The 21,661-nt window shown below is 44.2% G+C and overlaps 2 protein-coding genes across 3 annotated transcripts in view; both read left to right on the top strand.

Moving 5' to 3' along the window:
- Positions 1 to 4,635: 4,635 nt before the first annotated feature.
- On the top strand, positions 4,636 to 9,452 carry LOC133134505 (bone morphogenetic protein 2). The gene is made up of 4 exons (XM_061250706.1): positions 4,636 to 4,939; positions 5,937 to 6,558; positions 7,155 to 7,229; positions 8,366 to 9,452. The coding sequence occupies exons 1-4, from the start codon at positions 4,636 to 4,638 to the stop codon at positions 8,496 to 8,498; spliced, it is 1,134 nt and encodes a 377-aa protein (XP_061106690.1). The 3' UTR covers positions 8,499 to 9,452.
- A 653-nt stretch (positions 9,453 to 10,105) lies between these two features.
- Positions 10,106 to 21,661, top strand: part of tspan5a (tetraspanin 5a) — a 31,123-nt gene continuing 19,567 nt past the window's right edge. For both annotated transcript variants that reach the window (XM_061252157.1, XM_061252158.1), the window contains exon 1: positions 10,106 to 10,527. In XM_061252157.1, coding sequence (XP_061108141.1) covers positions 10,447 to 10,527 — 81 coding nt within the window. In that variant the 5' untranslated portion in view covers positions 10,106 to 10,446. The remainder of the gene's footprint in view (positions 10,528 to 21,661) is intronic.

Below are 21,661 nucleotides of genomic sequence, written 5' to 3'. Positions count from 1 at the left end.
GAAATCGCATTCCATACAGAACTCAAGGCCTTTCACAAGAGGGAAAAAAATAAATGATTACACCTTGACCTGGTGTCTGAAAGCTGGCACCAGGTATCAGCAAAGATCACCCCAAGGAAGAACAACATTGTGTCTGAACAGACACTGCCTTTACCTCTAGCCATTTTAATCTCAACTATCTTTTCTCTTGCAGAAATGAAAACACTACCGAACACAATGTTCAGCTCCCTAAAATAAAGTCATGAAAACAGCTCAATTCAGACCTTGGAGGTCTGTTCTTAGGCTGGAGGAGTGTTTCCTTGGCATTACTTTCCCTTCAAAAATATATGCACTTACTCATTGGGAAGAGGTGAACGTTCTCATGCAATTAAAATGAAAAGTGCCTTCGTCTTTCTGGAAGTGACATAAGCCTTAGCTGGCTGAAGCATATTGGATACACTGGTGAAAGTGTCTTGGGAAATTGGGCAACTTACCCATATAGTTGTTGTGGTTGTGGTGCAAACATGCATTTTACCAATGTGCCGTATTATATTAGGAGATGTGCCATCATTTAAACCCCTTTCAGATGTGCAAGTGTCACTTTCACTTTCACCAATGCTAAGTTTCCCCCCTGTTGAAATTCAATGTAAAAACAATAAATAAGACTAGTTTGTTTCACGCTGTGTTGCTGTCCTGGAGCAGTTTCTGAGGATAAAGATGCCTTTAGAAGCTGGGTCATAATTTTATCTGATCAGTACTGAAGTGGAACAGGCTGTGGGCCCTGGAAGACAGCTGAAACAAAAAAAAAGAAGGTCCTTTTCATCACCTTCGCTCAGAGACACAGCCAGAGACAGGGCCAGAGACAGAGCCAGAGACAGGGCCTGGGCCATTAGGCCTGTCCTCAGATTGGAGCAGATAGGGAGTCCATTGATCAGGTCCCACCCAGGCTGATTAGTGCAGAGATAAGGACCACTGGAGAGAGAGATGCAGAGGCACTTTCTGGTCTCACTGCAGGAGAAGAAGTTCAGCTCTTACGCCTGGATTCAATCCATACTTCTCCTTGCATCTGACATACAAATGAAGGCAAGTGTAGCATTTTCCCCTCATAGACACGGTTTGAAAACATTAGAAAATTTAGACATTACTCAACTAATCAAATTGGACTTCTAAAGGGGAATAAATTAAAACTTGTTTTTAATTGTAAAAGTTCATGGAAAATATATGGCTGAATCCAACCCTCTTTTTTTTCACTGAACACTGAATAAAAGCTGGATCCTCTAAGAAAACAGCAGCTTTGTAACATTGCGACTTCAAGCAACCACCATCACAACTACATTGGAGCATGCGCAACAGTTGTAGTTTCAGTTTGCTGTTGTCTTTGTTCTCTATGCATTGTATTTTGCAGGTAGTCCTAAAATATTAAAAACATTTTCTGCCAGTATTTCCCCAAAGAGAATATCTAGACTAAGGCTGCATTTCCTGTTCTTCCAAGGGCCTTGTCTGGAGTGGCGAGACTCAGACAGCTCGACTGACACCTGTCATCCCACCTTAGTGAAAGAAATGAGACCTAGTCCATAGCTGTCATCTGCTCAGTGATGGATGTTCAAATGAGTGCTCAATGGTCCAAATGATCTAATGTTTAAGAATACCTGCAAACTTTTAACTGAAATAATTTCAATATTCCACATGAGAATAGTAATTCCGGGTGTACAAATCCATATCAATAACGCTGAGGTTGTTATTGCACTGTCTGAGAACATTCAATAACCACTATACTTGGATTAATTAAGTCTACAGTGGCAAAACCAACAGATTGATTCTATTTTTCAAGTGCTATTCCTCACAGGTCACAACAAGTATATTAATGATATAGTATTGCACTCCCTATGCACATAAAGCTACAACATGCCAATGATTTTCAGCACGCTCATGTGTTCAGGGAAGTAGTTCACATTCTTCACAGAAGATTGCAAGGTCAGGTACTGTTGTTTCACCTAAATTGGCATCGATGGGTGTGTGTGTGAACCACACAATTTTTGGAAAATTATCTCTATAAATGCTTTCAAAGCCAGAGGTGGAGGTAATGAGGTATGCCAGAAACAGTTATAATAACAATCATGCTCATTTGTACGGCTCGGATCATCTATTAACATCTTATTGATATTCAATACTCCACTTCTCCAAATACAGAATTAATAGCTTTTGTGACCAACTGACGTGTAATAGTACTTTCAATGCCTCAGAAGTTATGCTGCAATTGAACCGCTGATAAATTGAATTAGCATAGAACAAATTGACGTAAATAAATCAAATTAAGTATCAATTTTCACAAGACTCAAGCCTTACAATTGTGACTACAACTCGCCCTCTCCTTTCTCTCTCTCTCTCTCTCTCTCTCACACACACACACACACACATACACAAACACACACTCTCACACACGCACGTACGCACACACTCTGTTGGTTATTTCATTTGAGTTCAGGTCCCCTCGTCTGAGGAACTGAAGGTTACCTCAGTTGGACCATATAATCTCGCTCTGTTCATTGCTCAGTCAATTACCACACCACTGTTAGGGGGCCTTTTATTTGTGTGCTTGTTGGGTGAGGAAAATATTTGCCTACCATCTGCAATGAGGCTCAGGCAGGGTTAGGGGGCATTGGGTCCTGTGAGCACTTGATCTCGCTGGTTAGCTGTCTACTCCTGGGCTCTCCGGCAGGCCCCACACATAATAGCTGCAACATGGCTTATTTTTCAGGGTAATCACAAGGAAAATTTAGGACAAGCCACGCTGAGCTGCCTTGTGTCCCGAAATGTTAGCATTCTTTACTTAATGGAAATAGTTTCCGGCTTTTAAAAAAAAATTACATATTATTAAAGGCCTTTGGCTTCAACAAGTACACACTGTGACACATTTGTCTCGTGGGCAAAATCCAAATACTGTAGGAGTGACTAAAGGCTTTGACAGTGATTTTCTTTAAAAAAATAACATTCCTTGCTTGAAAGAAAAAAACTGACATTGTTTCCTTGTCAGTATCTTACCTTTTTGAGATGTCAATATACTTTGCTTACTACAAGAGTAGAGCACTCATGTAGTCCTTTTCATAGAAAATATACAATTTGATGTCAGGTGTTCAATGACATGCTAAAATAACTGGTTGTGTGTATACAAAGAAAAACGTTTGATCAAGATGTTATCTTAAGATATTAGAAACAGGCTTAAGGAATCTGTGTGTGTGTGTCTGAGGTGAGTCCAGGTGACTTGTTTTTTGTTGGACTTCAATAGCAGGGAATGGCACTCAAAGGAGATGAAAGGATTTCTCCTCTGAAAACACAGCCTGTGTTTGGAGCCTCTATACTGTATATTGAGATATGGCATGCAGAGAGGGAATAGCATACTGGAGTTAAAGGTTTGTAACAAAACGTATTCTCTTTACATCTGACATTATATGCACATTAATATCTTTAAATTCATCAAAGGTGATTCTGAGAAAGAAAAGAATGGCCTTATTGATTTATAGGTTGTCAGGTGTGTAAACATTGCTACAATAACCAATTTCTGCAAGCTTTGCAGATACCAGGTATGGGATAACCCATAGCCAATGCACTATGGAGTCTTTGTACCTTCAGCAAAATCACTGGATAAAAAAATTAAATGGAAAACCTAATGGAGAGACCAACAACTGAAGATATCTGCGTGGAGAAGTGAGACATTGAAACCAGTGATTGCCAGCCAGGACAGCCAGTTGGCAAGTGGAATTCAGAGATTTGGTATATGTCTATGCTGCAATTATTATCTGATAATAGAAGGAGAAGTATGATTTCCACATTTTGTATGTCAATATGAGTGATTAGAAAGTGAATATCAAACATTGTACATTAACATTATAATGTTATGATGTTTTTGTTACATTAACAAAGAAATGTATGATCTGTTGTCAGCTAAAGCATATTTTTACAAGGAGAATTACACCCCTATTTTTTTCTTACAAGTATAATGAACCTAGTGTTCATTTTGCATGATCCCACAGTGACCCCTGTTGACTATAAGCAGAATAAAACATTATTGTGGACTGCCATTGACAATTCAGATTATTTTCTGGCCAGAGAAGCTGAAGTGCTCACCTCCTGGACTGTGCCTCTGAAAAAGCAAGATCTGAGGAAGGTATTGGAGGCATGTAATTGGTTCTATCCTGTACTACATGTAAAAGGCCACTTCTGAGAACGACTGCCCTCTCTCGTACTTGCACTCTCTTTTATGCAGTTTCAATGAGAAGAAAAAATAACTTCCCAACTTTCAGTGGACCGCTGCATGCAGAAAACGACTCTCCTGACGTGTTACGGGTCCAAACATATCCCTAATTGTACATTTTGCGAGCTAACTACCTCCAGACCGAGGAAAGCACAACTAGGACGCTTATCCGTCGTTAGCCGAGCGGGTACAATGCATGTCAAATGGAGTGTGACATTCCAGGGGTTTTCTGTGTGACTGGTAATTGCTTTCCTAGAGCTGTGCCAGGGGGGCCTGGGTGTTTACCACTAATTAGTGCCCCCCCCCCCCCCAGCACCCCTCACCACCCCTCCTCCTCCTCCCGGTCCTGGGGCACGAACGGGGTGCTGCTCTGCCGTACGCTCTCAGATCCACGGCACATGGACATGGGTTTGGGGTGCACTCCCGCACAGCTCCTGCTCCTGCCCGCCCTCCTCCTCCTCCTGCCGCTCCTCCTCGTGGTGCCGCTCCGGGCCCAGCGGGAGGAGGACCCGGGCTCGCCCCCCGCGGAGGACCGGGACCTGGGCAAGGCCATCCTGGAGATGCTGCACATCAACAAGCTGTCCACGCCGCACCGCGCCAAGCCACACCCCTACATGAAGCAGGTCTACCTCTTCCTGGGGACGCAGGAGGCCCAGGACCGGGCCGGCTCGGATGGGACGCTGGTGCAGAGCTTCAGGAGCATTAAGGGTAGGAGATCTGTACCCCCCCTGTACCCCCCTGTACCCCCTCACCCCCTCCCACCTCCTGCTGTACTTGTGTTCCGCATGCTTTGCATGATTACATCATGCTGAAAATGACTGTTTTGTTTGTGCACTATCGGTCTGTTGAAGTGCCTGACACATATTGCTTCAAACACTTTATTTTTACAGAAACTGGCGTCAACATGTTTCAAGCAACATTTGTCTTTAACTTTGACAAATAAATACAGTTAGATTTTTTTTTCCCTTCATAGAGTTTGGGTGACTTTTTGAAAATGAAAACTGCTTTTATTTGTAAGCCTGCCAAGGGCTGTTATTGATTGAATCCAGGCCTGTGTTATAGTACCATAGCAGATGTAAATATTTGGGCAGTTTGTCATTGCAATTAGTTATATGATCACAGTTCCAGTGCATCATTGCCATTGCACATGCACTTGATTAATTCAAATACATGTTATTCAGATTTTATAGCTCACTACAAAAGTGTACAGCCAATTTAGTCGCATATGTAGCTAATTTCTGTAAGAGCTGGTACGTCCTTTACAAACAAATACATTCAGGTTACATTATATTCCGGGAAAAAAGCATGCTGAGCACTAGGGAAAGATAAAGTAATGACTTAAGTGTTCCATTTCACTGGGGTGTTTGCTCCTCAAATGTGGAAAATGCTTTTTCAACGGAAACCAATACTTTGGCTAAGATGGAAAGTAATGAAAAGATTGTGAGTCATGTGCGGCAAAAACAACATATGAGTCAGACTGTCCATCATGCAGGCCAGAAAAGTCCTTCACGAAAAGCCCTTCAGGATGTTCTCAATTCCTGCCCACTGACCATTAACATCTCTGAGAGTGGGCTTTATAGTGTACATAACACCAAGAAAACTATTTTTAAGCCAAGCATTTTCAGTGTAACAGCACACAACCAACAACACACAACCAATAAACACAAACCGTACTGTAATTGTGAACCCTTCCTCTGCGCTGGAGCAGGCTGGAAGCACGGAGCTCCGGGCTGGATCTGGTTCAATGTGTCCCACCTGAAGCCCTCCGTGGCCCTGGCCGAGCTGGTCCTGCTGCGGAAGACTCTGCACCCGGAGCCGCTGGGGGTCAGCGTGGCGGTGCACAGCTTCTCTCCGCGCGGGGGGGGCAACCTGTCGCTCAGCGAGCCGCTGGAGGAGAGGCGGCTGACCCTGGACCGGCTGCCGCCGTCCGGCTACGACGTGTTCAACGTGACGGGGGCCCTGGCGCGCCGCGGCGAGGGCGGGGCGCTGGGCTTCCAGCTGCGCTACACGGACGAGAGCGGGAGCCTGGTGCTGCACGAGGCCCTGACGCGCAGCCTCTACTGCCTGGACGTGAGCTCCCAGAGCGAGCCGCTGCTGGTGGCGTACCAGGAGCGGCTGGGCCAGCGCCGGTCCCCCGCCCGGGGCCCCGAACGCAGGCAGCGGCAGCACTGCAGCGCCGGCCGCAAGAGGCACCTGCCCCCGCCCCCGCCGCCGCAGCCTCCCGGGACAGCGCGGTGCCGGCTCCACCATCGCTATGTGGACTTCCACACCGGCCACCTGGCCAACTGGATACTGGAGCCCGTGGGGTTCAACAGCAGCTTCTGCAGGTAGAGCACTGGAGTCCAGCTTCTTTTCAGTGCTACACTGTGAAATCTTCAGTGTTAAGTTACATTACATTACATTAATGGCATTTCAAAGATGCTCTTATCCAGAGCGATGTACTGCTGATTAGAATAAGCAGGGGCAATGCAGAGTTAAGGGCCGATCTTGCTGTGGCTACACCGGGGATTGAACCACCGACGTTGCGTGTCCCAGTCATGTACTTTAACCACTATGCTACAGGCTGCCCTCTGTCAGACCTCTGTCAGAGTTTCATGAATCCAAAAGGCATCAGATATACTTGGTCAGAGTTGATTTATCGCTGAACATTTTGCTGTGTTGCCTTTACTGCGGTTGAGCTTTGACTGCAAAAACACCGTAGTGCAGGGGTGGCCAACCGTGTTACTGGATAGCTGTAGGGTTGGGTCTATTTGTTGCTTATTTTAGAAAATAGCTGATCCTGTACCTCTCCTGGACCAGAACCCCAGTGCATCAACTTTCGGGACAGAACCATTGATATCTGTATTTGATTCACACTAATCAGCATGTTGTTGACGTCATTGTAATGATTTGTTAATAAAAGTTCCATTTTTTTTTCTCCCAGAGGTACCTGCGATAATGGAGAGACAACAGAAGCTTCTATTGAAGACAGGCACAATGGAAGGCACTCAAGAAATGGGTGGGTGTGTCAGCCCCATCTTAGTGAACACAATGTGAATGCTCTGCCCAGCTCAAGCTAAGTTTTGCAACAGCTGGCAGCTGGTTGACCAGTTACAACCAGCTCCCAGCATGACATGGTTTGACCAGCCCAAGCTATGTTTTGAAACAGCTGGTTGACCAGCTACCAACTCAGACAAGCTACCAGCACTAGCTGGTTGACCAGCTCATAGCCAGGCAGACCAGCTTATGTTCAGCTTTGCCAGAGGGCCAGTGTGTATGCAGGTTTTGGTTTCAACCAAATTACCCAAGCTAAATGAGCTAATTCGTTATATAGTCTACACCAATACAGTTGGTTCACTTGTAGATAAGATCACAGTAAAACATATCATATCACAAGAACCATCTCCGGTTGTTGTTCATGCACTCCTCAAGAAATGTAACTAAAATGTCAGATGGCATAAATGCTAGGGCTAATTAAGTAATTAAAGCCAGAGGTTGGCATGGAAAGCAGAAACAGATATGGTCCTCATTGCTCACCTCTGCCCTAGAGCATATAACCCTATCCTACCTATCCATCCATCCATCCATCCATTATCTGAACCCGCTTATCCTGATCAGGGTCGCAGGGGGGCTGGAGCCTATCCCAGCATACATTGGGCGAAAGGCAGGAATACACCCAGGACAGGTCGCCAGTCTATCACAGGGCACACACACCATTCACTCACACACTCATACCTACGGGCAATTTAGACTCTCCAATCAGCCTAACGTGCATGTCTTTGGACTGTGGGAGGAAACCGGAGTACCCGGAGGAAACCCACGCAGACACAGGGAGAACATGCAAACTCCGCACAGAGAGGCCCCGGCCGACGGGGATTCGAACCCAGGACCTCCTTGCTGTGAGGCGGCAGTGCTACCCACTGCACCATCTGTGCCGCCCCCTATCCTACCTACCGAAGCAAAAATAACGAAATGTAAAATGTGAAATCTGGAAGCAGATATGGACCCCCATGAATGGGAACCTGCACTCAAACTTCAGAAAAAAAAACAGCTAGACAGAGACAGCAGACAATATGAAATACACAGAGCAGTAACATTGTAATCAAATATTTGGCCCTGTATTTACTGTAAAACACTTGCCTCTTTCTCTTTCAGGACTGGCTGTTTTCCACAGGAACTATCATCTCTGATCGTTATGTACAGGAGCGACACAGGCAACATTGAAATTGAGACACTCAGGAACATGAGGGCAGAGAGCTGTGTGTGCCGACCCAATGATCCAAAATAATAGCTTGAGTGCACAGACGCATGAACACACACAGGGGTGCACAATAAAAAGGTAGGACAAATGTGAGTGGTTAAGAGATCATGTCATACAAAAACATACACAAGTACATACATAAAAAAACATACATAAGAAAATCAGAAACATCCTAAATAAATGCAATGCTTTACAGCACATCTATTACCAATGCTTAAAGAGGGGTGTGCGTTCATATTAGCAGGAGCTCTATGCAAGTAAATTGCTGTTCATGAGTGTGTGTGCGTGCATGTATTTGTGTGAGTGCATACATGTACATGTGTATGCAAATCAGGCATACATTCTGTATTTTACACAAATGACGTATGACTGTTTAGCCACAGGGGGGCATAATAGTGCAGGCTTCATTCCAGTTAGTCTTTTTTTGGTATAACTACTGATTTTGACAAAGGTAGGCCAGTGGCATTTCAGTGGGAATTGGAAGCCTTACATAAGTATTCAGTTCTCCCTAAGCAGCATTCCTAAGCAAAGACACAACACCAACATGCGCTACTTTATTTGAGGCAATGCAAGTCATAATGTTGACAAAAAAATTTAGTCACGTGCACGCATATAGCATATGAATGTTCAGTCTTGATTCTTACTGCTCGTTTTTTTAAATGCTAAATTGTTTGATAATATTAGAGCTAAGAATGTGGTGCACAGTATCTGTAAGGTTATTTTGTGCCTATGGATAGCAGCAGAGTAAAAATACCCTGACTTGATATGATGAAATGAACACGAATAATGCATATATTGCTTGTGTCCATGAAAATGTAAAGACAGACACGAATAATGAATACGCAAAAATACCCTGACTTGATATGATGAAATGAACACGAATAATGCATATATTGCTTGTGTCCATGAAAATGTAAAGACAGACATGAATAATGAATACAATTGCATTCGTGTTCATTGCAATCTGGAAAGAAATAATAAAATGGCTATATACATATTTTGTAGCATATGTTCATTATTTAATTAGACTATAATGAAGGAAAGAAATTCCTTTCAATTAATTTTCCTGTAATTTCCTCTTCTTCTTAAATCAAATGTGACACGATCAGTGATTACAATGTACGCAGGCGTGTCTTTTTTTGTTTGTATAATTTTTCATTTGAATGAACTCAATTTAGAAGTGTCATCTTAAAATTGAAAAGACGTAACAAAGGAATGCGAGTCAGCGTCTGGTATTTCTATATCAAATCGGGTTTAGGCCACAGAGAACTAAATATAAACTTTCAGGCAGCGAGAGCAAAAATGCCGGCTTGTTGGAGGGGACTAGAAAGGTTTGTATCTTCGTTGCTCGCTACTCCCTTCTCTTTAATAGGCTACATCCTGAGTTACACCACGTTATACTATGCTCCACAGTGTGGCGAACGGTGTAAAATTCTAACCCATCAATGACATTACAGCCATTGAAATCTTCAATCTTCCGAATTTGAAGTCACCGACTATCCTTTCGCCGCGTCGTGGTCCAACTTCCACTTCTGGATTCCACGCGAAATAACGGCGAAAGAAATTCTTCCCATTGCACAGCAACAAAGCATCCGATTGGTTGCTGACCCAGTCCGTCACAGAACAGCCATGTCTGGGAAGAAATGAACCGAACTCATCGGTGACATCTCTAGGATTTAGCAAATCTACACTGGATCGTGATAAGAACAACCGGACTAAACCCTTTAAAGAGAAATCATTAAAATTTAACGTATTTTCTGCAGCCAGATTGACACCGTGTTTGTGTCAAGAGGAGAGTAATTATGTTTCTTTTATTTGAAGACGAATAAAACAGTTGGATCATTTTAACGCTTCCGTAGAACGCGTCCTGTGTGTGTAGTCGCCGGATCACTGACCCGGCTGTCTTACTTATTTTATATGATTCCGTAGCCTTGTTTTTATTTTGGGGGCCAGTTTATGTTGATGAAAATCGAGCATGTCAGGAAAACATTACAAGGGTCATGAAGTCAGTTGTTGCATCAAGTATTTTATATTTGGATTCAATATAATATTTTGGGTAAGTGCATTTTTTCCACTGGACATTTACTTTGTGTTATATTTCATGCTATTTGTAGTCGTTGTCAGTTAAAGAATGTGCATTTTATTTATGTCCCTAAGATGTACGCTACACGGTAGCTGCTCGCGCGCGATATGTACTACGGCCTTGAAATTATGATGTGGATTTCAAAGACTTTTGTTGTTCTAGATTGAAGGGAGTTAGTTACTGGCACTGTCAAAGGTTTGACATATCTCTGTGGGGCTATTTTTTATTTACAGTCTTTTCCCATCATATCGCATAAAACGATTGATGTGCAGTTAGTGACCGGCGGCCATAGCAATTGCGTGTTCTAAACGCTGATAATCCGATTTCTTTCTCGTCCGCTTATTGTCAACCTCATTATCTGTGAACGCTTTATTGTCCTGTCTCTTTGAATAAGTACGTTTGGCCGTGTTGTTACCGCACCGGTTAATTAATAGTAATAACGAACATCAAATCACGTTCATTAACACAGACGTTCATTAAGAACAAAGTATGGAGTAGCCTATGGAGAACGGTGTGACATTATTTCGTCTTTTTTTACCAGTCAAACAATGGAAAGATCAATTCCATGAAAGCTTGGACTCATAATAGCTTTACAATCACGAGTTAATAGAGCTGTTATAAATGCTGTAATTCATTGTATTTATGTTTTCTGTTTATTTATTATTATTATTTTTTTACCTCATAGCCATTTGTTTTAAACAAGTTTAATTCAAATATTGGTTATAACACTTTGTATGAAGGCAGATATCTAAGTTTAGTTGTATGTTTGTATGTAAGTATATATGCATGTATGTATGTATGTATGTATGTATGTATGCACATATGTATGTATGCATTTTTAAATCTGTCCACCAATATTTAATTGCTGAAAAGAAATGGGACAAGTCAAATTATTACTACACAAAGCACAGCCGTCCCTAGAGATTTCAATGCAGGTGTGCTCACACACACACACACACACACACACACACACACACACATATATATATATTACAGCAGAGATGATGAGTCTCTGTATATTTATGCAGATTAGTATTGTGAATAACATTAATGAATAGACAATCATATAGATGGCAGCAAAGAGAAAGGCGAATTTCTCTACAGATTATGCGTATAATTTTCATTTTGACATCATGATGGAAAAACCATTCAGAACCCAGATGAAGTTAATGATATTGTGAGTCTTGAGTATTCAAATTAGCATTTGTTTAGTTGTACCCTCGTTGCTGCAAACAAAAAGTTAAATATTTGGTAAATGTGAAGTTCTTGCAGAGGTTTGGTTTCTGGTGTTTGGCATGCATCTGAAAAAGGCAGAGACATTGTCCTCTTGTCCCTGTCTTGACCCACAGGGAATTGGGATGGGGTGGGGGGGGGGGTGGGGGGGGGGGGCAGGAGAAGGATAAGGGTGGGGGTTGTTCTCACTAAGGTTTGGCAGAATTTATATAGACAAAGATAAACGGCCCTTCTTCTGTTCCCCAATCAAGCCGGCAATTCTCTGAAAACGTAATCCCCCCCTCCTCCTTCCTTTGTTCCTCCCACGCTCCTCCCTTTCCCCTCATCTCCTGGGGCGGTTCCCTCCTCCGCTCCTTTCGCCTCCGTCCCGGAAGAGCGGCGCGACTTTGAGGGCGTCTGTCAGTCTCTTGAGTGACAGACAAAACACAGCCTTGTTGGATGGAGTGTGGGAGTTCAGAGATCTCCCTCTAAGCCCCTCCCCCCTCCACCTCCCCACCCCCCGTCGCTGAAAACAATGAAGCGGTCATTTACATAGTAGGTGCTCATGTGCAATCTGGTCATGTGACCAATCGCTGAGTACTGCCAGTGTGTGGAGGACACACATGGTGCCGGTGACCCCTGCCGTGTCACAGTCAGCTGTAGAAAATGCTTGTTCCCGGACACCAACAGATTCTAACTAGTGCTTGTTGTCATGGTGACATCTCTGTGGGGGGGGGGGGGTTGACCTTTGTGGTACACTTGGGCCTCAGACAAGAGCTGTATCATGTTGGTGAGAACCAGGGCCTTGTTTTCAGATGTCATCGAAAAATATAAAAAAAAATGTTCCTAGTGCAAAAGAGTTATACACTAACTGGGGGTAAAATCAATCGAAGGATCACACTAGGAGACGTAATGAACAGAAGGGAACACTCTGAATAATTATCTTAGATTGTTTATGGATGTAATCAGCCATGGCATCATAACACAGGAACTGACCAAGTGAAGGAAAAAACAGTACTTCCCAAGCTGGGGACATCATTGATTTTATCATATTTTTTCAGCAGTGCATTTCCTCCAGGGAAAAATAAAAAGAATGCTATTGTGGCTTGCAGCCTGTCTGTTCTGCTTTTTGGCTTTCAGACTTGTGACTGTGAAACCAGCACTGTGAATGTTACTTTCAGTATGTTGTGCTCACGGTCACCCCCTTCAAACAGGAAGACGGGGAGAGAGAAGGCCGCAGCCTGGTTCTCCGAAGATCACTCGCCAGAGATGAGACACACACGATGCCTTTGCCATCGTCCTGAGATAAACACCTTGAGCAGAGATATTTTTAAGTGAGGAAAAACAACTCTTTTCCCCCCCATGTCTGCAGACGGTCTCCGTGCAGTATTCAGAAATAGGCATCGGCAAACTGCTGAGAAAAGAGAATCAGGAAAATCGATGGGAAAACGTTTTCTTAACCCGCTTCATTTGAATACAAATGCTAAAATCAAGCTTCAACTCAAGCAATTTTTTGTGGCAATTGCTTATTTATGTGACGCTTATTTATGCTTATTTATGTGATGATCTGCATTTTATCTCACTGCGTTCATGAAAGGTGTAGTTAATGAGCTTGCCTATCTTCTCCCTCATCGAGCAACGCTGGCACCATGGAGCTGCCTCTCATTGTGTGTTCGCTCTGTGAGTCTCAGTTGGGTTCAGACAAAGAATAGGATAGCATAGGGTAGGGCGGCCTGTAGCTTAGCTTAGTGGTTAGGGTAAATGCCTGGGACACGCAAGGTCGGTGGTTCTAATCCCGGTGTAGCCACAATAAGAGCCGCACAGCCGTTGGGCTCTTGAGCAAGGCCCTTAACCCTCCAGGGGAGGATTGTCTCCTGCTTAATCTAATCAACTGTACGTCGCCCTGGATAAGAGTGTCTGCCGAATGCCAATAATGTAAAAGTACTAAAAGGACCAAACCATGTAGAGTGCGACCTGACACCACACAGCTATGACAGTGCCGCTGGAGAATATGTGAACTCAAAATTTGCCCTTTACTTTCAGATTACTTTGTGATTGTGTCAGTATTATGTCAAATTGATGGTTTTTTAATTTATGTTTTACTGTATGAAAACAGACATTTTAAAGCCAAATTGCACATGACATGAACAAGGTTAGTTTGGTGTGGCCACGATACGATCTGCACAGCTGTTGGGCCTTTGAGCAAGGCCTAACTCCATTGCTCCAGGGGAGATTGTCCCCTGTTTAGTCTAATCAACTGTAAGTTGCTTTGGATAAAAGCATCAGCTTTAAAACAAATTATTGTTACATTATTATTAACATCTGAATTTTTAAGACAATGGTTTTCCTATTGGTTGGTAGTTGACTCAGAAGGGTTAAAATACTAGCACCACGTCTCGTGAATGTAGAGAAGTTGTGAGCCTGTGAGATAAATATAACAGATAGGTTAGCCTGAATAATTTATCACTCCAAGGCGCTGCAGTAGGCCTGTATCACAGAGACGCGGATTCGTATGCATTGTCACAGTGCTACAGGTGAGGATCTTACCACGGCTATGTTCCTCATGCAGAGCAAATCAAGTTCAGACTGTCAGTGGAGAAACACAAAATTGTCAGCACATTGCCTCTCAGGGTTTTCTGTCTTTCAGCGATGTGTCTTCCTGAGAATATGAGGGCTGACTCTGCATCTGTCTGTCGTTGTTATTCACAATTTTATTCATTTTTATAAATTTCAGAAAACCACAAGGATAGAAGCCAGATATTTTAGCAAGCGCACGTGCGAACCGTACCAAAACTATGGGTCGGGGCTAAATCGGTTCCAACAGCAGTTGGTTCTCCAAGCAACTGAGAGACGGGCTGGAGAGAGAGAAAGAAAGTGATATTCCAGTGTTTTTCCTGGCCAAAGTTCAGTCTGGGGTCCTTTGAGCAGGGTGGGGGGGTGGAGGGGAGGGAAACTTGGGCCACTTTCCGAAACTTACAACACACTGCAGCAACCCGTAGCAATGCGGCAGGGGCATAAAATCATTCTGCCTGTCAAAGCTAAGCCATGCGGGGTTATTTCACACACTTTAATAAGTCTTTACTGTTGTACAAACCACATTCATCATTCTTACGTGTGTATTTCTCTCAGATCAGGGCTGGCTTGGGTCCCTGAAACACCCCCCTCTGTGTTGTGATATTGAAAACCGTGGGTCTGTCTGCAGTTATATGGCCATTGCAATGATTTGGTATTGGCTCCGGTCCCCCACCATCTCCTGTTGTCAGCACTATTTACCTATCCTAGATTACATTGCATTTCTTTTGAGCCCTTTTCAATTGACTCCATTTCAGTCAGCACAACAGTTTAAGACACCACAGGGGCCAGATCGTTTGGAAACAAAGGTTGGGGCTACACTATACAACTTTGTTGCTGATGTTACTGCCTGGGGATGAGTTTACATTGGGGGGGATTTCTTTTTTATGCCCTTTTGAATGTGCAATGAGGGCATCTGGGCGGAATGTCTGAACATCCCATCAGGACTTTCATGCTGTGCTTCAGATTAAAATATAACCCATTACCTGCCTGAGAAGGGCACATTCCATTAGCTTTGCCTGCTTTAGGAGAGCCTTCTCTTAATTAGCTTCCTCGTGCACTTGAAAAAAATAATTGAGGAAGCACATTTTCTCAGATTCGCTTAAAGGGAAGTTGTAATGGAACTGAATAATTCGAAATGACAGTGTCTGGTTTAAATTATTCCTGCCATTTAAAAAAAAAAAAGTTCTGAAAGATTTCTGGTATTTGAATTACTGTACAACCTCCCTACTGTGCTCAGCCCAGTTCAGTGAGTCAGGCAGTCGGGAGTAATCAAGATAGTGATGGAATGTGCTTGTGTTGAACAGAAACCCTCTTAAAGGGTCATTTCTGGGTTGCTCAGTAAGGCCAGGACTGGCCGTCCTGCCTGGGGGGAAAGGGTGGTGCTGGATTCCTGAGCGTTCGGGCATGCCCAGATAAACCTGGGCAGAGAGCAGGAGTGGATTAGGCCAGGGTGACTCCTGGTGCCTCTCTTGGAAAGCCTAGAAACAAAAAAACGTTTTTTTTAAATCTGGTTTTTATCCCGTTACTGGGAAGGAGACGGATGTTGTTGCTCTCTGTGCGGTAGTCGCTCTTGGCTCTATGGTGCAGGGACTAAAGACTAAATTCAATGTTTTTTTTTTTTTAGATTAGATTAACTCCTGAACTGTTGTTCCACTTATCTGGCCTACTTGAGTGGATGGAGTTGTTCAAACTGCCTGGATAGTATTTAGCCGGTCAGGTTGTCCTGCTATTTAGCATAAATGTGTAGCTTTGAACATTAACAATACTGGATCTGATTATTTAAACTGGAAACTGTTTAACCGTTATAGTAAATAGTGTATCACTGTGGTTAATTCCTGTTGCTTCAGTCCTGTTGTTGATAGCTTATGAATGTAAACACAGTAGCTAAATAGTTTTGTAGCTTACGGGCCATATGACATGATGTTATTGATCAACCTTTTCCCCGCCGAGGAAAAGCTCAACTTTATCCCTCTATAGCGGAGGTGTATATAAAAGTTTTGCTTAATATATTTCAAGCACACCGCTGAATTCAGGCATGCTCCCTTTCTGCTTCTCTTGGAGCAGCGCCTTCGAAGGGGAGTCCCATCTGGGTCAGACGGGTGTGAGCTCCCTGTGAAGCTCTGCACATGCTCTGCTGGGAACAGTCACCCCTTGCGCTTTTTGTTCCTGTGCGGGCGTTGAACCCGACTGTTTGTGGAGCGTCTGCCATTGTTGCTCATTCAACAATGGCGGAGTCCCAGCTGCACCCTGTCCAGGGTCTCTGGAGCAGTCTGGGGCAGTCACCATGGAAACAAATTAACTCATTCTCCCATGTTCTATCACCCTGAAATATTTATAGGGGACGTTATCCACAGAAAAGGCCCCCCGGAGCGGTCCGTAAAAGACTGCCCTTAAATACTGCCTTTTTGTTATGCTATTATGTAGGTTCCCCACGCGGTGTGTTGAACAAAAGCAGACTACCCTTTACAGTATGTTACACAGGTTATAACTACTAACCTGGCTACTCTCAACCGAGACAGTTCAACACAAAACAAAACTTGTTGGTTTCTCACTTCTGTTTCACGGAATTATAATTAGACTGCTGCCCATAATTCCCAAACCGCAGCCATCAGTCAGGTGACGTCGGTGTTCCTCTTACACTGGGGCTGGCTGGGGTCTCTGAATCACCCCCTCTGTGTAGAGAGCTGTCTGCTGTTATATGGTTATTGCAGTCATACTTTCCCTTCGCTGGCACTGGAGCGTAATGGAGGTTGAGATTAAAGGTTCATGTCATGGCCACGGCTTGTTTTCTTACAGGGACTTGAGCTGGGAGACCTTTCCTCCTACTGCAGTGCAGTGCCATTGGAGTGGTCAGTGTCGTTTGCCAGGAGCAGGTACCCGGCATTTGTTAGGCAGGGCCCCCCCTCCCACCCCATGTGGGGCGACATGGTTCAGGCAGTAAGAGTAGTCGTCTGGCAGTTGGAGGGTTGCTGGTTCGATCCCCCGCCCGGGCTGTGTCGAAGTGTCCCTGAGCATGACACCTAACCTCCAAATGCTCCCGACGAGCTGGTTGGCGCCTTGCATGGCAGCCAATCGCCGTCAGTGTGTGAGTGTGTGTATGAATGGGTGAATGAGAAGCATCAATTGGATAAAGGCGCTATATAAATGCCAACCATTTACCATTTCTCTCTGTTTTACAGCATTCCCCCACAGAGCCCCTTCATGCTCTGTGTCTCACTGGCTACACCCCACAGCCATTGAGACTCACTTTAATTTGTTCCCTTAACGAACGCCTGTTTATTTTGCCTGGATGAGTGCCCTGTGGTTATTTCTGGTTTTTCCCAAGCTGTTCATTTCGCACGTTCTCCCTGACTGCCGCGGTCCAGATGACTTCGGGTGGAGTTTCTGCTAGCAGGAATTAGTTTGAATTATGCGCTGTGATCTTGCTGGGATCAGCACAATTCAAAGAACCCTCCTGGCATTCGGCGAGCCCCACAATCCATTGTTCGGCAAAGTAACTTCGCACAAAGTTTGTAGGGCATCGGCGGGTCTTACAGGAGTAATGCGTGCAGTTAGCAGCACTCCGTATTGTCGGCCGGGCTCCGTTCTGCGGTTGTCTGCGAGGCCCAGGAGACGCGCTGTGAGGCTCGGTGCTGTCATGCTCCGCAAACACAACCTCCAGCTGAAGAGGGATGTGGAGTGTATATATACCTCACCGCTGCTGCGGCTGGGCCATTTAGGCCTGGGTTTCATCGGTGGCTCTGCTCCTGAACCCCCCCCCCAGGCTGTGCTAACTGATGTTGGGCCATATCTGTTTGTGGAGTGGAGTGTTTCAGCACAGTGTCCCAGGAGACAGCGTGGCATTAAGAGGAGGAGATGGGAGGACCTACTCTGTACCTGAAGACTGAGGTGGGGTCAAGGAAGGACAGCTTGCTTCCTCCTGTGGAACCCTTCACATTTAATTAGATTAGATTAGAGTGGAAAGATGGCCTAGTGGCCGCTGAGAGTGAACCGCGTTGGCCAGGCCGTGTGGTGAGATGGAGGCCGCGTGTGGAGACAGCGCGCTCTAGTCCGCAGGCTGGTTCACGCGGACGCTCCGCGTCACGTTCCCTGACGTGCCTGTGAAACCAAAAGAACCCGAGCGCTCCTCTTCCTCTGGGTTTTCCCAGGCAGAAGTGCCTTCATCTCCGGTATCTACTGCTCCGATTACAGATGACAGGGAGGCCAATCAACGCTGAACATTATGCTCTTCACTCTGTTGTTAGGCAACATGAGAGGCGCCCAAACAGCTTTGGGTGAGACTAGAGCTGAACTGGGTCACTGTCAATTGATAGCTAATGTGGATGGTGAATAATTTTGTGGAAGATCATTACTGTAATGGGAATGTCATGAAATAGGAGGAATGAATGGAATATGAGGATCTGGCCCCAATATACTCCTCCTCTTCTGTGTCAGACTCATGGATAACTCTCAACATTGTATTTTATTGTTCATTTATTGCTCGAACTTCTCCTCTGTTTCACAATAAACTTTTGTTGTTCAATTGCATCAACAAATAAATATCAATGGATTAATACCATTATTCACAATCCGTGTGTAAAATATTGGCTGGCAATGTGAACATGCATGGAGTATGTTAGGGGTGTCCAGGATGGAAATGTCTGTTTAAGAATAAGTTTTAACGATTATTTGCATTACATTACATTACATTACATAATTACATTTTGTAATTTGGCTGACACTTTTATCCAAAGCAGGGGAATTTGCGCATGGCTCCACAGATTGCTCAACAAGTTCCACCTCTGACGAGACTAAGCAGGAGAGAGACAATCCTCCCCTGGAGCAATGCAGGGTTAAGGGCCTTGCTCAAGGGCCCAACGACTGAGCGGATCTTATTGTGGCTACACCGGGGACCTTAACCACTACGCTACAGGCCGCCAGATTTGCATACAGAGTATAACTCCAACCCTAATTCCTGCCATTTAATGTTTAGCCTTGTTATTTTAACGAGCACATACATATTCCCTGGAAGCAGTGGGGCTGTGAAACGGATGTCGGACAGATGGGAATGCTGGGTCAGTCTAGCTGTTTATGGGAGTTAGGTGCAGAAGTGGGTCACAGTACCCTGTCCTTTTTGGAACGAGATAAGGGCTCGGTGTTTTCATAAGGAAGTGCGGGCACTATGCCCTGACTGTGATTGGGCTGTGATGGTTCCTGTACAGCTTGTGCCCCAGTGGGGGATCTGGGTATGCAGATTCATGCCCTGTCAGGCTACTTGGCTCCCCCACTTAGACTTGGTGGCACAAGCTCCTTTCTTCATCGACTTTCTTCATATGGAATATAGTGAGCCCTTTGTTCTTTTAACCCCTTGGAATTTTTTTTCCCCAAAAAAAGTCAGAGTTCAAAATTCAAGAATTTTCAATAACCAGTATGAATTGTACACCAGCATGTTCAATGAATAATCACATAATTTGTGATCTCGTGCCTTAGCACTATGGTTAGGAAACAGGGCAGATGGGGCAATGCCAAATTTACCCTTGAGCAAAGTGTTCAGCCTGAACACCTTCAAATTGTCCGGCTTTATAAATGGGTGGTGTGTAAAAACAGTGAGATAAGGTAAGCTGGGAGATAAGAGTGTCTGCTAAATGCTTAAATTTAAATGTAAAAGGTAAACGTGCTTGCACATTTCTGTCAGTAACACCAATGTTGCTGCATAATTTGCTGCAGTTTTTAAAGATTCATCTTAATTCTATTATGATTTGTCTTCAACAAGCTACAGTTATACTAATTTCCCTCTTGTTCATTTGCAACAACTGAATATGAAAGATGGAAAAATCCAATACTCTCTAGTGTCTAATTTAATTGCTGACATAATCTCTTAACAATACCTCCCTGTCAGTCACGGCAGTAGATTTGATTATTCCGCTCTAAGAATAGATATGTCAGGTCTCATGAGCCTTCGATCTTTCATATAACTCATCTCCCACATTTTAAGGGTCAACTGAAGGGTCTGATCAAGCACCACACTTTTCTGCAATGTTGTGACGAATTCTCCCATATTCTGCACTGTGTAGTCATGGATTACATCACACTATGTGACAAATAGTTGGCTCACCACACGTACATTATCGGTCATATAAGGGTTGATGAATATGCGTCATCTAACGAAAAGGAAGTCATGGCAAAAATGATTTTAATTATCATGCTTGGCTTAACATTCACGGCACGCATCCCTGTACCAAAGTGACACACTGTGTACAGTAGTATCAAATACAGTGGCATATACACTCACTGAGCAGTTTATAAGGTAGACCTGTACATCAGCTTGTTAATGCAAATATTCAGCCAATCATGTGGCAGCGACTAAATGCATAAAAGCATGCAGTCAAGAGGTTCAGTTGTTTTTCAGACCAAGTGTCAGAATGGCGAAGAAATGTAATCTAAGTGACTTTGACTGTGGAATGATTGTTGGTGCCAGACAGGGTGGTTTGAATATCGCAGAAAATGCTGATCTCCTGGAATAGTCTATAGAGTTGACGGAGTATAGTGCAAAAAATAAAAAACTTCCAGTGCGCCGCAAAAACACCATGTTAATGAGGGAGGTCAGTGGAGAAGGGCCAACTGGTCGAAGCTGACAGGAAGGTGACAGTAATAACCACACATCACAACAGTGGTATGCAGAAGAGCATTTCTGAACACACAACGTGTCACACCTCTTTAGTGGATGGGCTACAGCAGCAGCAGACCAGAAAAAAAAAACGAGTAAGTCTAATAAATACATAATAAATTACTCACTGAGTGTATGTGTGTGTATGTGTGTCTCTGCACTACATGGGATGGGTGAGTCACTCTGAGCTGAGGGATGGGAGAGATCCGCTCCCTTGTCATGACAAAGACCCCCGAGGGGAATGTGAGGCAGTGGGTGTGGATGTCACAGCCCCGTCACATCCCTCACATTCCTTACAGAGATACTGGAAGTGCTCACAGAAAACCTGCCATTCCACAGGAAATGCTCATCGCTAAGGGTGGGTTTCTCCTCACGCAACCGTTATGCGCTGCCATCAGAAGTGTCTGCTGTCACATGAAGGGAGGCACATTAAAGGCTATAGCCTTTGAGATTTGGTGTGTGTGTGTGTGTGTGTGTGTGTGTGTGTGCATGCGTGTATATGCGTGTCTGTGTGTGCGCATGACAGGGAGGGTTGTGAGAAGCTGTCACATGGTGTGTTAGAGTTGTGTCTCAGAGGTGCATTGTGGGAATGGTATTGATCCAAGCTCTCAGATGTCATAGCACTCTTGTCCCAGGCAGTCACAGTCACAGGCATTTGGGGAAAATAATCCCTTT

Source organism: Conger conger, chromosome 8, assembly GCF_963514075.1.
Source record: "Conger conger chromosome 8, fConCon1.1, whole genome shotgun sequence".
Classification (NCBI taxonomy): domain Eukaryota; kingdom Metazoa; phylum Chordata; class Actinopteri; order Anguilliformes; family Congridae; genus Conger; species Conger conger.
Note: the sequence above shows the minus strand (reverse complement) of the source record. Positions and strands in the feature narration are given on the sequence as shown.